Below are 16,033 nucleotides of genomic sequence, written 5' to 3'. Positions count from 1 at the left end.
TGATCTAATTCAGCCTCAGATTAGCTCTCTCTTCTCTTTTTGGGGGGTGGGTAGTTTAAGCCAATAATTTTCCCATTCAGCTCAGCATGTGATTACAGGAAAACCTGCTCTGGATGAGGGAAGGGAGTGGCACAAGGCAGGAAATGGGTAAGAGTTTTGGTGACCCCACTCCTCACCCACGCTCGCTTTGCCATCCCCGGGGAATGGAGTGTTTCATCTGCACAGCCACCTTGGGAACCAGGGAGGTGAGACCTCTGTGCATGATAATTTATTCCGACTGGAAATTCTGGGACAAACAGCACATGAGGATTCAAACAGCCACCGTCAGAACACATCCATTAGCTGAGGTAGCCGAATATCTCCACAGTATATACCTATACTACATAGCAGCCTGCGGTAGAGATGCAAGAATACGCAGGAGAAAAATTAGCCTATGCTATAGCTCCAGCTCATGTATCATACCATGCAGTCTGCAGCACCGCTTCATAAAAGGAAGACGCATGCTGCAAATGCCACGGTTTTATGTCAGCTGATCCCAGTGATTTCATTACTGGGCTTAAATATCATCAACCTGCTCCAGTTTCGCTACTGTGTGGCAAATATTCATTTTGCATGATTCAGTAGAATGATGACTTCATCACAAACACATGACGAAGACAAGGAACACGTGACACTCAAGGTCCTTGCTCGCTTCTCACTTGGCCACAGTGGAGCACGACCTCAATGCATCACCAAGCACAATCACGCGTGTCCATGCAGTCCGAAGGGCACACACTCAGCTGGGGTGCAAACCCACCATAATGTGCTGCAGTATCTGCTGCAAAAGCAGATCTTTGTCACTTCTTAATGCATTATACCATCTCACTACAAATACATAACTACACCAGACTTCTATGAGGAGTGTAAAATAGTAAATGTTGCAGAGAGCAGGAATAAAATATAAGTAGGCTTTAAAACTTTAAAAACAAAACTAACCGAGCTCCTATTTGCCCTTGGCTCAGGACCACAAAGTCTCACTCTCACCCAGTGACTGACAAAAGCAGTCACGGGCTAAGTCTTAGCAACCTTTTAGCCTGCAGTATTCAGGCCTGACCTAAAGCCTACTGGCACTCACAAAAATATCCCAATTAAATTCACCAGGCATTGCAACAAGTGTACACAGCTCTCCCTCTTATTTCAATGATCCAAGAGTTTTAATAATTTCTGTTTGCATCACCATCGCAATCACCTTTATGGCATTTAATTTACTATTTCTTTTTTTTTTTGATGTAACAATTTAATTTAAACAATAGTATATGTACTCTGATCTGTAAAATTAAGCCATAGTTTCAATATAAGTTCTCAGATGAGATCTGTACTTAAGTAAAGCTATTTCTTCTCCAAAGTTACCTTCTCCAACCTACTCTCTAGCAACTGTAACACTTCATTTTCGTCCCACTCATCTGTCGCTGTGCTTTCCTTGTGAAAATGAAGCAGTCTAGGGCTTGCTTCTAAATGCTCATTATCGCTTTAACAAGTTGTCTGGCATGAGCAAAAGTAACTGCAGGATATTTCAAAGCACCTGACACCAAAGTCTTACAATTGTCTGGTACACATCATTTCTTGAAGGCCAGAATTCATAAGGCTCGCAGAGACGATTTGCTTGTTGTTTCTTTTAATAAAATGGTAGAAAAGCCATGGCAAAGCAAAATGCAGTTCCCTGCTCTCTGGTACCAAGGAAACTGTTTCTCCCTTCTCTCCCCTCAGTAAAAGTCACAAGGTGTTTTACTTACAGCATCTACTTTGACGGCTGACAGCACTATTTCCATTAGGATCAGCAGAAGCCCCACATGCCTGTGAGAAAGGGCGAAAAAGCACAACACTTTCAACCTAATAGACTACAAGGAAATTAAAAAAAAATCAAAAAGAAAACTTTACAGTGAAGGATTTATAGACTTTTAAAAACAGCCGGTTCCCCAGCCCTCCGGAGCGCTCTTACTTACTGACAAACAGAAACACGCGCCCTGGGGAGCCGCGGGATGTCCATCTTCGCTCCTTCCCGGGCCGGGGGGCTGCGCTCCGCGTTTCCTTACGCGGCGCCTGGAAAGCAGAGGGAAAAGCGCACGTTACGCGAGCCGCCTGCGCGAAGGTGGCCGCGGAGCAGGGACGGGACGGCGGGCGGATCGCGGATCCCCAGCGGGCAGGGGCAGACCCCGCAGCCCCCCGGCCGGCCCCGCGCAGCGCTCGCGGCCCCCGCACCGTTCCGCGCCGCTCCGCACCGTCCCGCGCCGCTCCCGCCCGGGGTCGGGGGGCAGAGGAGAGCGCGGCTCCCTCACCCCGCCCCCGGCGCACGGCAGCGCGCAGCGGCAGCAGGAACTGCGCCGGCGGGAGCGGGCGCTGCCGAGGTTTCTTCCTCCCAGGGTCTCCGCCCGGAGGAGGAGGAGGAGGGGGGGGTAGAGGAGGGGGGGCTGCTGCCGCCCATAAGTTACGGCGAGTCCCTCGCCTCGAAAGCATTGCGGGCGCCGCGCAGAGCCGCGCAGAGCCGCGCATGTGGGGCCGGCCCCGCGGAGCCGCACGCTGAGCCGGCGGCGCCCCCGGGGGCTGCGCGGGCGCTGCGCGGCACCATGCGCCTCGGGCTCGGCTTCGCGCCGCCGCTGCTGCTGCTGCTGGGCGCCCAGCTCGGCGCCGTGGCCGCCGCGGTGAGTACGCGGGGCGGGCGGGCGGGTGGCGGCCCCCCCAACCCCGGCCCTCCCTGCGAGGTGCCCCCCGCGCCCCCTCCCCTCCCCCTGCCCTCCGCGGGAAGGACGCGCGTGGGGGGATGAGGTGCCCCCTCCCCCACCCGGCCAGGTGGCGCTAACCGCCCCCCTCCCCCCCCGGGGACGCCCCCACGACCCCCGTCCCGGGCCAGGCAGCGGCGCCGGGGCCGTGGGGCAGCCCCACGCCGCGGCTACGGGGCGCCCGTCGCGTCGCGTGGGAGCCGCCGCGCATCCCCGCGCTCACCTCCGCCTGCGGGAGGCGGCCCGGGGACAGAGCCCCCCGCGACCCCGCAGGAGCCCGAAGGCTCCGGCTGTTGATGACTGGAGCGCGGCTCTCCCCGCGCGGCGAGATTCCGCCACGGACCACGAAAACCGAAAGTGCGCGAGTCGCCTGCGCGCCGTGCCCGGGCAGCGCGTTTCACCCCCGCGGTGCGCGCTGCCCCCCGCGCCAAGGGACGCCCGTTTCCCGGGGCTCCGGAGGTGTTTGCCCCGTCCCTCAGGTACTCTAAAAGCAGGGGACGTTGTCACTTGAAATAGGGCATCGTTTCATGCCTCCTTGTTTCGTGCACTTGGTTAGTCTGATATTCTTATAACACTGAAATTCAGTGATGCTGAAAACTCTTAAGTAGGCACAGACAGGAAGCCTTTTGCAATGTCGTCTTTTTAATCAGTAAAGGAAGTATCAGAAAGGGATATTTTAAACTTTTTTGTCCCCTACAGTTTCAGCAGAAATTAAATTCTGTATTGAATTACGTTTTCCCTACGTGAAGATGGAGATGATATGCCTTGAATCAGCTACATGAGAAATGCACTGAACTTCTCATATCTTATCTGCTGCTCCTAGGGTGATACTATCGTTTACTGTGATTGCCATAAATCACCTGGTGATACACCTTTTAGATGTTTCACCCATCGTTTGCCATTCAGCTGTCATCTTCTTTTCAAGATATATTAATTTTAATCAACGAGAATCCTTTGAGACAAGTGATTCACATTTGAATTGTTAGATTTGGTATTCCTGGAGGTACAAATACCTGTCTGTGGACTATGTTGCCATCTTGCACTCTTTGCATGAAGTCATTGGCTAAGTATGACCGTAAATCAGAGAAATCGAGCAGCATGGAGGGAAGATGTGCCTGTTACAAGAATATGAAAGCTTTAATATCTGATATACATTTTCAGGGCTTTTGTGGCAACTGTGAGGATACTCTCTTTTACAATCTCCTCTGTGCTGGATACATTGTTCTACTAAAATCAAAAGTCTTCATAATGGAATTTGGAGCTGTTGGCTATCTCTTAATGTTACTGCATAGTTAACCTTTATCTCTGTGTTATGCTGCCTCCCTGAGCTTTCCAAATCCTGTATGCGATGGAAGTCAAACTTCCGGCAGTTCTGGGGGCTTAGATAAACTTTAAGCCATCCACGGGTGGCCTTTGAATCGCTGTCGGCCTTGCCCGCAGCTCCGCCTTGTCCAGCAGGCGATGGAGACTGCCACAGGCCTGCAGCATGCCAGGATGTGGGGTGGGTGGTAGATGAGGGTCCTCCCTTTGGGGATCCATGAGCCAGACTGATGCACTTCACTGGGGATGACTGAATGGTGCTGACGTTACCTGCTGCACCCTGGGCAGGGCCTCTTACTTCTGCCTTTGAGAGCTGGCAGACTTGGCCCAGTGTGCATGATGTCCTCAGATGAACAAGTTGCTGCTGTTCAGTTGCTCTATTTACATTTAAAGAGTAACTTGTGTTTCTAGAATATGACTGTGGAATAGGCGAGGTTGGATCTGGTATTGATCACATTAGACTGAATCCACATGCAACTATTTTTCTCCCGAAGATAAAAAAAAGGCCCTTTGCTGCCCCAAAATAGCTTACATTAGCTTGACTTTCAAAAAAAAATTGTATTCATGCTACCATACTCTTGTCAAGTTATGTTCTTAATTTTCCTTTTGCTTTCATCATAGTTATACAAGGTTGACTGCATGAAACCTGAGATCATGTCTGTGCATGAAAATGCAACAGAAGCAGCTCATGCTGTGTTGTTTGCATTAATCCTGCAGCATAACGGGGTTGATGAAGCAAAAAAATCTATCATTAATATATTCATGATTAAATACATACAAGGGAATTTGGAAGGGTTGTTCTTATGTAAGTGTTTGACATAGCAAAGCCAGGCTTGAGGCAACTGTTGTTAGAAAAAGCATGAATCCTTTGCAGCCCCTATAGGGATCTTCTCAGGTTGTAATATGTAATATTGCATGTAATACAATGCATCCAGGCACTAGATGCTCTGTGTGTTCTACATTAAAATATTAGAGCCAGTTTTGACTTTTGTTCAGCTTTATGCTTTTTCTTGCGAAATTCAACATCCATTCTGAAACCGAGAGCAGAATGTGGCATTAGATTGAGATGTTTTCAGGTCAGACAGAGATTATTCCCACGAGACTGTTACAGGAGAAACTTGTTTTGGTGGAACTCTGCAGGGGTTCTCATTTCTGACACTCTTCTGGCTGACATTTCCTTTGAAGAAAGTCTGTTTCTTAACATTAGTACCATTTATTTGAGAGATGACAATACCGTGGAAATCCTAGTTTAATGCTTGGTGTGTTGTCAGTACTACAGGAGGTGCATTCTGTGTGTTTTCTGAAGTGCAGCAAGAGCTTCTGGCTTTGCTTAAGCAGTGGTACTTTTGATATAAATAGTCTGTATGTCGTTCCAATTCAGAAAAGCGGAGGAGATGCCCGTATCTGCAGCAGCTCAACAGTGGGTTCATTTTTCTCTTTGAATTCCCACTGCATCTCCCTTTGAACTTTTTTTCTGTTGGCAAAATGGAAGCTGGGCCAGGACAGAGAGAAAGTGCTCTCCAGTGACTAGGAGAGGGTAGGCCAAAACACCGGTTAAAAGCATGCCTAATTTTTCCATAAGGACAATGCCTTTTCTACCAATGCAGTGTAAGCTGAATGTGAGCCAGCTGTTAGGAGCGTCCTGATGTGAGGCCAAAAGGTCACTGTCCCCGGTAAGGCCTGTCTGGGGTGCAGTCGATGGCTGGGCAGAGGCTGCCCTGCCGCGTCGCCCTCACGCCTTCCTCACGTCACCCCTTCTATTTTTAATCATACTTGGAGCTGCTGCTGGACACACACACACAAATTTGAAGCTGAACGCAAATATGAAGTCAATCCCAACTGGTTTGAAAGACTTTTCTGTTCTGCTTTTGTTATAAACTCGTTCTTTGGGATGCAAAAGAATAGCCCAGGGTTAGATAGAATAAATGACTTCAACTTTTTTGCATGTAACTTGAAGGAAATCATGTGACTATCTGAATTTCTGGCAACAGTGCCCTTTGGTGTGTTTTTATGAGTGAAATAAGGCAAATTTGAGCACCTGTGTTCTGCAGTCTCTCATGTGAAGGACCACAGTTGCCTTAGACGCTGAGCCACTCACCTCGCTTAAAGCTGTTTGACATCCATGTCCCTAGATCTCCTGAAAGACATCTAAGAGCATGTTTAACAAACCCTGATAAGTCTCAATTCAGAATGGAGATACGATCACTTTAAGTCAAAAAGATGTCCGGATGGAGACATCCAGCTGCTATTCAGTAAACTGGCTGTGAAGTGGGAGACATGGTCCCCCCGTCTCAGACTGAAGGGGACTGTAGCGGGGTACGAGAGGGGTGTGAGGAAGGGAAGCACAGCACTTCCTCTTCCTCCTGGGAGAACTAGATCACGCTCTAGGAAGGGATGTGAGATCTGGGGCAACCACTGGGAGCACTGAGAGCCCAGGAAGCGAGGTGGCCTTCCAGTCCACAAGAAGAAGCCTTCTCCAGGGAAGTGTGAGTCTTGCGACCTGCCTCTGGCAGTGGGGAGTCATTCAGTGAAAACATAAAAAAACAGATTTTATAAGTGCTTCTAGGAGAAAGGGGGCAGATCTTGTGAGTCTCTGCTCCATGGGAAGCTGCTGTCCTTCCTGTCCACTTCCCCTTGCCCTATGGCCAAGGAGGTGCATATACCTTTTATACCATGGTATAGCTCCAACAAGAGGCAGATGTCTTCTCCCCATCTCATGCCATTGCCTGTGTAGTCCATTGTCTTGTGGTTAAAGAAGCTGCACTTGCCTAGCAGGTGGAAGAAGAAGATTTAAATCTTGTTGGGCAGAAGGGAGCTTTGCCCAGTTGCCCAGCCAGTACTGCAGCACCTGCTCTGTGCGAAGGATGCTGCTGGAGATGCTCCTCCAGCTTCATGCCAAGGCGAAAGCAACCTGTTTCTCTCTCCTTAGGCATTTCATAGTGGATGCTTTCATTTAAAGAAGTGACTCCAGCTAAAAAACTAAGTCACTACCTAATTTTCAGCGGCAGCCTTAGGAGGAGAGAAAGAGAGCCAGAGAGGAATGGTTGTTTGGGAAATATGCACTTTTTTGCTACCTGCTGTGTTTGAGCACCACCAGCTGAGCGTGCTGGCTGCAGAGACCTCTTGTCCCAGCTCCCTGAGTGCTCCTGATTCATCTTTGGGAACGTCATTCCCAGAGCCAGCTGTTCAGCATCAGCATGTGCAAGTGCATTTGTGGGCCGTGATCTCAAGCATAGCAGTTTTCACTTCTGAACATTTATGTCTATTGGATGCTTTTAGAACTACTGCACTGTTCCATTGAAGCTCCTCTGCTTAGAGTATATAACCTGGAAAAAAACCTCAGACATTATATAACCTAGTTATGCTGGATGTTCATCCTACTTGCATATGTACTGATACTTGCCTTGACTGGGTGGAGAAATGTAGGATAGCTAATGCAAGCAGCTCAGGCAATTGTTTAAAAATGTCAGAGCCATCTCTTGGGATAGGCTTATGAATTTTGTTCTTTTTATAGAACTAGACTAAACAAAGGAAGATTCAACAACCTCAACATGAAAATAAATTGCCTTAACTTCATCAGTGTTTAAAAGTTGCATACTGCTCCCTTCCCAGAATTTCCGTTGACTTTCCCATTAGAAAGGCAATTGACACCTTGCAAAGTTTGGTCCTGGGGCAAAATTTGGGCATGGGTTATAATCTTTCTGACTAAAATTGCAGTCAGTGTATTTAATGAGTAATTGAACCTATGAAGTATTGCTACAATTTTGTGTTAGTTGTGGGAAGATAAATTTAGGCTTCTCTGGGTTATGACTGATTGGAATTATTCTTGGTAATTTAATACACCAGAAAAGTGTGTGGCATTAGCCCTCCAAGATACTCTCTCTTGGATTCTGTGGAACCATAAATTTAGAACAAATTATAACAGTGTCAATAAGTCAGTTATTGTCATTACGTCATTCTAATCTGAAGGCACTTGTAGTAAAGGAAAAGGATAAATGGTTTCTATATGTAGAAAATAAGAAAAATCCTTTTTTTTTTTTTGTTGCTCCCTGACATATAAAATCAGCTAAAGGACAAAGTTTAGTCAGAATATTGTTTACCTTAGTTTAGCTTTGAGATATCCTCTTACTTATGGGAGAGCCTGACTAAGCATTCTTTAAATATAGAGTATTGTATATTAAAAACACCTTTACTTGTATCTCTGCTAAATCCTTTTCTGCGCTAAATTTACTTATTACTGACTTGATTGATCTAATGTCTCAAATGTGCTTTCATTAGGAAATCTCTTAAAATTTCTTCTCCTTTGTACCAACTTTTGTCACATTTCCAATAAGGGCAAAATATGGCAAACCTTAAGTTAGTATTAACTTCTCATAGTTTCAGTGAATGTGTTGTAGTGGTAGGAATACTCCCTTTCACCTCCAATTTACCAAGTAATCAAACACACAAAAACTTCAACAGGAGCCTCAACAGTTGCCTTCAACAACTCGCAGAATGACTGAGGCTGGAAAGGACCTTTGGAGATCGTCTAGTCCAACATATTCCCGAAGTCTGTTGGCTTGCTGCGTGCTGATAGATTCAAAAGAAAATTGTAGTCCCATTTTTTTGCTTGTGACACCGTTCTTTTTGCTTGTGACACTGTTCTTTTTGCTGAAGTTGTTCAGCTTGTTTAATGAAAGTTATGCATAGATTCAAGGGTTTTTTGGGCGGATGCAAGAGCAGAACTACCAAACATCCTCTGTTCCCCTCCTTTCCTCTCCCATTTCTCCCTGTGCGTGCGCCTGCTGGCTTCACCTTCATTACTGCTGTTACTGGCAAGCAGCCCCTTGCAGGGTCTGAGGAAGGGTGTGCATCATCGCCAGAACAATGCAATGGACAAAACACAAAGCGCCGTCGAGTGCACAGAGTAAACATATCGCGCAGAAAAAGAAATACATTTGTCTTCTTTCATCTTTTAGTGGCTTTCATCCTCTAGTAACAATGACAGATGGAGCATTTTGAGATGAAGGCTCAAGATTGTTGAGACGGAACTGAAGGAAGAAATTGCTTGGGCTATAAAATAAACAAATAAAGAATTGGCTTAATACACAAGGATTAATACAGATGAATAATTTAATTAAAGGCCTGGTGAGTTGGGTGCATTTAGAAGAGAAATACTATTTCATAGGTTAGGCATGAGACAAATTACTGATTTTCCTATCTGTAAAAAGCAGAAAATAATGTGCATCTGGTTTCTAGAATATCTCAAACTCTACAGCTGAGAAGCAGAAATATATTTTTTAAGTAAAACATTGTCATCTCAACTGAGAATTCTCTCCGCCTTTTAAAATGGTAGCAGAAGAGATGTGCTGAGAAGCTCAAGTTATGTGACTCCATACTTTATTCATGATGAAAGTTGCAAATTAATTCTAGATGCTAAACTTCTTAAGAAGCTGCCAGAAGGCTAGTGGTGTTCCCTGCTACTTTTTAGAAGGAAGAGACTTGAGGTAACTACTTTTGCATCTCCTCCATTACCTTTCTTTTTTTTTCTTTCTTCCACTGCCTTGGAATTTATAATCTTCTCTAGCTACATGGGAGGTTTATTGGTTCACCAACACAACCAACCTATTCCTTCTAGCCAAGGTGCTATTATGTCTTCTGTACAGGAGGGTATTGCCTGGTAATGGAGCACCACCCCGTTAGAGCACTTCTAAAGAGCTTAGTGAATGCAGTTGTTCTGATTTATCAGCACAGTTGGTGCTATTCTTATGCAAGGATTAGTTTTATAGATACTATTTTGGAAATTTACTGTGAAATAGGTAATCTCTCATGCAAATAATCTCTAGCCAAGGGGAAAATATATTGTATTTTTTGTTATTTGTTTCTATTTTGATAGATAATTCATGGGGTCCTTTGTGTTGTATAGAGAGGTTAGAATGATTTTGAATGGTTTGGTCTTTTTCAGTTTGTTTTCCATAGTGGTTTTTTTGGGAGGGGGGGTCATGTTCTTCTTCAGGCACTTTGTTTCAGTTGTAGCTAAGGAATAAAACAAATTAGACAGCCGATTTTCACTGGATAGCTATGTGCTGACTGGCTATTGTAAATCTTTTGGTCTTATTTGTCCAGTTGTTTGTGTGGTGGAAGAAAACTTGTTTTGTAGTCTGCTAAAAACTTCTGGTTTTGAGGAACACAAATATTTGATAGTCTACAATCTTAGGAAGCAAATGCTTTTAATAAAACCAAATAAGGCTGAAAAATACACTCGTATAGACCTATTGGGACTCTCAAGAATTAGAGCAAAAGTATGAAGAAAAATTAGTATATTAATGGCTTGTATTCACAGTGCATGTATTAAGAGAAAAAATAAGCCAAAGGAGGGTTGACTCAAACATCCCAGGAATTTTTATATTGTGCTTGAACCTCTGTCCCTTTTATGGTAATGGCAAGTCAGTTATCTGCTAGTAGAGTGAAAATGGATAAATTCTGGCTGCCATAAAGCCAGGATACGTATGCAAGCATGTGTTCATGGCCAAAACTCAAAGATTTTAGTTGTAAGTACTCAAACACATGTGTTTTTAACAGTTTTCAAGAACATGCAGGGAAGGCTAAAACTAAATAAATGCTTGAGCAAATTAAATTTGGTTTAATGAATAGTCTTGTTTAGTCTTATAGTCTTGTTTCGTCAGAAGTCATTAATAACTGGGACCATATATTCGTTCAGAACAGCTGCATTTTAGGAATCAACATGGAAATGCTTAGAGAAAACTCGGGAATAATAAGTTTAAGAAGAGATTGCCAAAAACTAGAATGGAGAAAAAAGTCAGGGAGGAGGAAAAGGACCAAGTGCTACTGCCACGGATTAGTTTTGATTAGCTGGAAGACTACTGTGGGAGCTTACTTTGGGCTCGCAGCCCCTGCCACCAATTGCAGGGACACTCCAGCTGGCAGCCCCCGGCTGGAAAAGGTTGTTCCTCTGCTTGATACTGATAAGTCCCAGCTGGGGAAAGAATAAGCCATGAGTTCTAATGCTGTTAGTTCTTATGCAACATAATCTGTCTGTGACTTTTAAAATGCTATTTTAAAATTTACTTCCCATTTTGGATGTCGGTGATCCAGCAAATGTTGTACCAGTGCCTAAAATCTTTGGGTTAAATCATGTCTCAGCTCTTGCACTTGGGAATGCCAAATCAAGCAGCAAAACAAATCCATCACGTTGGGGACATGCCTTTGAAAATGATTCACACTGGTCAAGCAAAGAGTGGATGCTGTTTTTTTTTGATGCATTTTCCAGGAATGGGGTGCCTGGATAGGACAGAGAATGTGATCTTGAATAAACTGGATGTGTCATAAGCATATAAAACCTGTGAATGGTAACCCAGGACATGTGCTTGCTGGTAATTGCCAACAGTGCAGTGATTCAAACTCAGTGGTCTTAATCCTGTCAGACGCAGAGTGTTTTCCAGTAAGCTGATAATGACTTTGGCTTCCATGTAGAGTAGCTGAAGGTGCAAAGGACACAGAAATGTGTGGGTTTGTTTTGTTTTGTTTCGTTTTTAAGAGTATCCAGGAGGCCAAAGAAACTGAAGGTGATGAAGGTGGCAGGGCAAAAGCAGAAAACTGTGTAAGGTCATATTGAGTAATATTGTTTTCTGAGAGATGTCTCCAAGTACTGACTTGGTAAGAATCACGTTTTCCTCCAGATATTTTCAAAAAGAAGAAGCCAAGCTGATGATTGCCTTATACTCATTTGTGTCACAACTGTCACTGCAAAGGTGACAAAAACACCTGTTAAAATATCTTTGTTCTGAACATCTTCCCTAGGTTCAGAAATACTTTCTCACTCAAAACACAAGAGTTCCTGATGCTGGAACAGATGTAATGTGAGAATAAGAGGAGATCTGTGTGATCCTATAGATTTGCTATTTCTGGGTGCCACCAAGCCCAGAAAAAGTATATGACAACTGGACAATACCTGGGATTTTATTAAGACTAACTGTACCTAAGTTAAGACCTGAGCAGGTGTCTACAGTGTCCCTGTGCAGCCTGGAATGAAAGCCAATATAGCATAGGTTTAGCTCAGGGTTTGCAAATTATAATTTCTGTGCATGACTTCGAGCCCCTAATGCAATATGAGATGGATCTGTCCACTGATAGACATATTCAGTAAAGTGCTTTCATTATATTTGTTTAATGTCAGTATATCCATAAAAACTTCTTAGTTTTTACTAAATTCTAATTAGTAGTCACTTGTTTGTAAAATTTAATGAATCATATTAGTTTATAAAAGAGAACAGCATGCAGAACTTATGCAGCACCAAAATGGGTCGTATGCTGTGTGTCTTCTGTTGAGTTCAGGTTAATTTTAGATGACCCAACGGTTACCCTGCACCATAAGCAATTCTTTGTTTTCATAAATCTGTGTTCATTGTAGTAGATTAAAGTCCGAACACTTCATGAGCAGTATGTGAAAACTTCTAGATTTCTCTCTCTGTGCTTGGTCAAATGCCTTCCATGATTACAGTGATAATGTGAAATTACATGGAACGGGTTTGCACATGGTACAGTGTGTATGTATATTGTCTAAAAGAAATGTATGAAATTGATTGATATGGGATTATGTCACGTCTTGCACTGTTTTTGGTAACACCCCTGAATTTCTGATAAATGTGGTTCAGCTGTTTACGAAATTATTTCACAGTTTTAAATCTGTAGATATAGAAATCATATTAAAGTAATCATGAAGACAGAGAATGAGTTCTCTGTAAAGGTTCATATATTGGGTATTCTTAAAAAGAGCTAAATGTTGTGTTGCACTTGTACATACACTTAATATGAGCATATTATGAGTTTAGCTGTACCTAAACGTAACTAACAAATTTCAAGAATGCCAACTGAAATGTAAATGTTAGAAACAATAACAATGTATTAAAATAAAATATTACATATCGAGTGATCTGTTTTTATCATTATTTGCTGTGTTACAAACTATAAACTGCAGAATATTAAGTAGATTTATAGTATTGCACGTGAACTGCCAAGAAAGATTTTTTCTTTTTTCTTTTTTTTTTTAATCTGAGTCACACTGTGCTAAAGGCAGAATTATCAGTCTCGCAGTTGTTGCTGATGTGGGCAGCATACTTCTCTTAATACAAATGATTAACTTCACAGTCTGTTATCAAGTGAGGTAACTGATGGGACAGTTGTTTGAACTTGGATGTTTGCACTTAGAAATTTAAATGTCTGTTGGAATTATTTAGCAACTCTTTTCCTTGTCTGTTGGAATTATTTAGCAACTCTTTTCCTTTAGCAACTCTTTAGCAACTCTTTCTAGAAATTGGGTCTGTCATGGAAAAGCTTGACCTTTTGCAGTTGCCCATTTCTTTGGGCTGGTTATTTGCATGCTTGTATGTGGAAGGCACAAAAGGGATGGGGCCCTAAAAGAGTTAAGCCACTTTCCATATTGTGATAAATTACTGAGGTATCCTCTCAGACAGAAATATTCTCCCAAGTATTGGCTGGATAAGAGTAATAGCCACACTTAGATGCCATGTCCTGTGCTAGGCAACCCCAATCAAGCTGTGATGCCTGTGGGATAGGTGCTGTTTCAGTCTTCACTGTAAACTTCTTAATGGGAGCATATTGTGGACTATGCTGGAATGCCACAAACTTTCTCTTGCCTAAACATTTCCTCATATATAAAGAATTAAAGATAAATTATCACTATTTGCCTTTTGTTTTTTGCCACCACATACAGTATTTTTAGCTCCTCTACATCTCAATTTCCCAAAAGTAGAGTAGAGGTAACAAAACTTCTAATTCTCTGAATAGGTTTGTGTGGCATTCTGTGGAAGGATTACATGAAGATGAAAGTGTGTAATAAACACTAATGAATACAATAAATAATGAATTTTGAACCCTGTTGGTTTTTGGGGTTTTTTTTTTTTTTTTTTTTTTTTTTTTTTTTGTATCAGCAGTTTCAGGAATAAAACAAATGTGCATGTCCCACAAGTTGGCAGATAGCAACAGTCATTTAATGTGTAACTTTGGCTTGCCAGGCTTTCTGCTGCATTGGCCCTTGCTGTTCTCATTTTTAGGTGTTTCTACAGCAACCACAAAGAGGCCAAACATAAGAATGGGGAAAAAAGACAGATGATTCAGGGGAGTTTTGTCAGAGAGTCCAGGATAGTGCACCAGATTAACAGGGGTTTTCCATCTGATGCTTTTATTATGGCTACTTCTTTGTGACCCTACTTGAGAATGGAATCATTCCTAAACTTCATTAAACCTTATTTAAAAGCATATCTGCTAAATTGCTTCTACTTAGAACCCTAAAACTGAAACTTTTTTTTTTTTTTTTTTTTTTTACAAAACAAGGCAAGTATTCACATAATTATATGAACAAGTAAACATGATGGATTTGAATTTTGATATCCAATGTAGAAGAAACAAATAAAAGTAGTTGGACAAAATAGCTTTTAAGTCCACATGCCAATTTGTCTGAGGAAAAAACAGGCAAAGTTTATTAATTATACTGTTAGTTTAAGTAAGTGATTAAAAAAAAGAAACTTCTGGAAGTTGATTTTTTTCATTTTCTTTGTCATAAGATTCTTTTCCACTGAAAGAAGGGGAAATGGAGTAAATGAATAAAGGAAAAGCTTACTAATAAATAGAAAGCTTTGGTTTATCGTAGATAAGTATAAAAGTTTTAGTGTCATAATACGAAAGCTTGTTACCATCTCTCATTTTCCCTGTGCTAATTAAAAGTAATGGGAGTGATTTAGGAAAAACAAAACAATTTTTCAGTAAGTTCTTTACAATTAATTTTGCAGCCTTGGACAAGATAGGGAATCTAGGATGTTTTCATCTGGAGACCAAACAGTAGGGCTATTCTTTTGGTCCTGACCTCTTTGGGAAAAGTGATCCAAGTGCTTCCAAAATAACCACATCTGTATTCTCTAAATACTGTGTCTCTCAGTGATGGTTGATATATGCTCCACCAAGGGAATTATGGGTGAATGACAGTTACTTTTTCTTCTGTAGTGCTACATAGTAAAAATTTGGATCTCAACGCCCAAATATTTAGGCATCTCCACGTACTTTTTGTTTAGAAAAGTTGTTTTAATCTATTTGAGGAATAGGAAGTATGGCAGACAGGTGCTGTTCTGTAGTGTCTTCACTACTTGCAGTCTCTGGTGGGCGCTTAAATATTTTACCTGTGTTAAGTATATTTATAAAGCCTAGATCACTCTAGCATCTTTACAAAAGTAAAAGTTGTGAAGAAGCGCAGAAATTTCCATGGTTGTAGTGAGAAATTTATGTGATTTTTTTTTTTTTGGCCAAGTTTAGAATAATAGTGCTACCAGCTGCTGTCAGCTCCTTCCCGCAATAATATCATGTATCAGGGAAGGACATGTTGCAAACCTGATTGATGGAGAAAGGCCTGCTGGTTTTTCAAAAGCTTCAGAGCTGTGTTCGGCTCTAATAGTAGGACTAAGGGAATACACTGACTGCATGTATAAACTTGGTTTCTGTTGGTAAATTCGTCGTGATTGATTTGTATAGCTGGACAAAACAGAGAATCCAGTCTGCATTGGCTGAGTGACTTGCTACTTGATATTAGCTGTATCCTGATGTACTATTAAAAGAGGTACTTCCATTCCTTTTCCTTATGTATGTTAGCATGAATTTTCATTTTGCTGAAAGCTCAAGTCTTTTTGAGCCAGGCTAGTTCTAAGAGTTGTCTCTTCGTACAACTGTGAAAGTCAGTGTTAGTGCAAGAGAAGGAGTGGGAGAGAGGCCAGACCACAGCTATTAGCAGGAGCAGGGATTTAGGCCATGCTACAGGAACTGCACTAACCACAGCTACAAGGTGGGGTTTCACATTAGAGCTGAACTGACCCAAAGTGGGGGAGGAAGATGAGTGGGGATGATCATTTTGGTAGCAGTGGGCAACTAGCTGGGTTTACCCAACTTCCTGA

At 42.7% G+C, this 16,033-nt stretch overlaps 2 protein-coding genes across 3 annotated transcripts in view; one reads left to right on the top strand and one right to left on the bottom strand.

Moving 5' to 3' along the window:
- The window catches only part of COL4A2 (collagen type IV alpha 2 chain), a 130,325-nt gene extending 128,133 nt beyond the window's left edge, over positions 1-2,192 (bottom strand). Inside the window, exons 1-2 of the mRNA XM_088538579.1 lie at positions 1,983-2,192; positions 1,773-1,833 (exon numbers count right to left, since the gene is read on the bottom strand). Coding sequence (XP_088394705.1) covers positions 1,773-1,833; positions 1,983-2,026 — 105 coding nt within the window. The 5' untranslated portion in view covers positions 2,027-2,192. The remainder of the gene's footprint in view (positions 1-1,772; positions 1,834-1,982) is intronic.
- Positions 2,193-2,481: 289 nt separating this feature from the next.
- The window catches only part of COL4A1 (collagen type IV alpha 1 chain), a 112,714-nt gene continuing 99,162 nt past the window's right edge, over positions 2,482-16,033 (top strand). The window contains exon 1 of one of the 2 annotated variants that reach the window (XM_088538494.1): positions 2,482-2,678. In XM_088538494.1, the coding sequence (XP_088394620.1) occupies positions 2,604-2,678 (75 nt within the window). In that variant the 5' untranslated portion in view covers positions 2,482-2,603. The remainder of the gene's footprint in view (positions 2,679-16,033) is intronic. The other variant, XM_088538501.1, reaches the window with a different exon arrangement.

The sequence above is a fragment of the Tinamus guttatus genome, unplaced genomic scaffold, assembly GCF_059628265.1.
Source record: "Tinamus guttatus ecotype Peru unplaced genomic scaffold, ASM5962826v1 Tinamus_guttatus_pri_ptg000047l, whole genome shotgun sequence".
Taxonomy (NCBI): domain Eukaryota; kingdom Metazoa; phylum Chordata; class Aves; order Tinamiformes; family Tinamidae; genus Tinamus; species Tinamus guttatus.
This window is presented reverse-complemented; position numbering and strand designations above follow the sequence as displayed.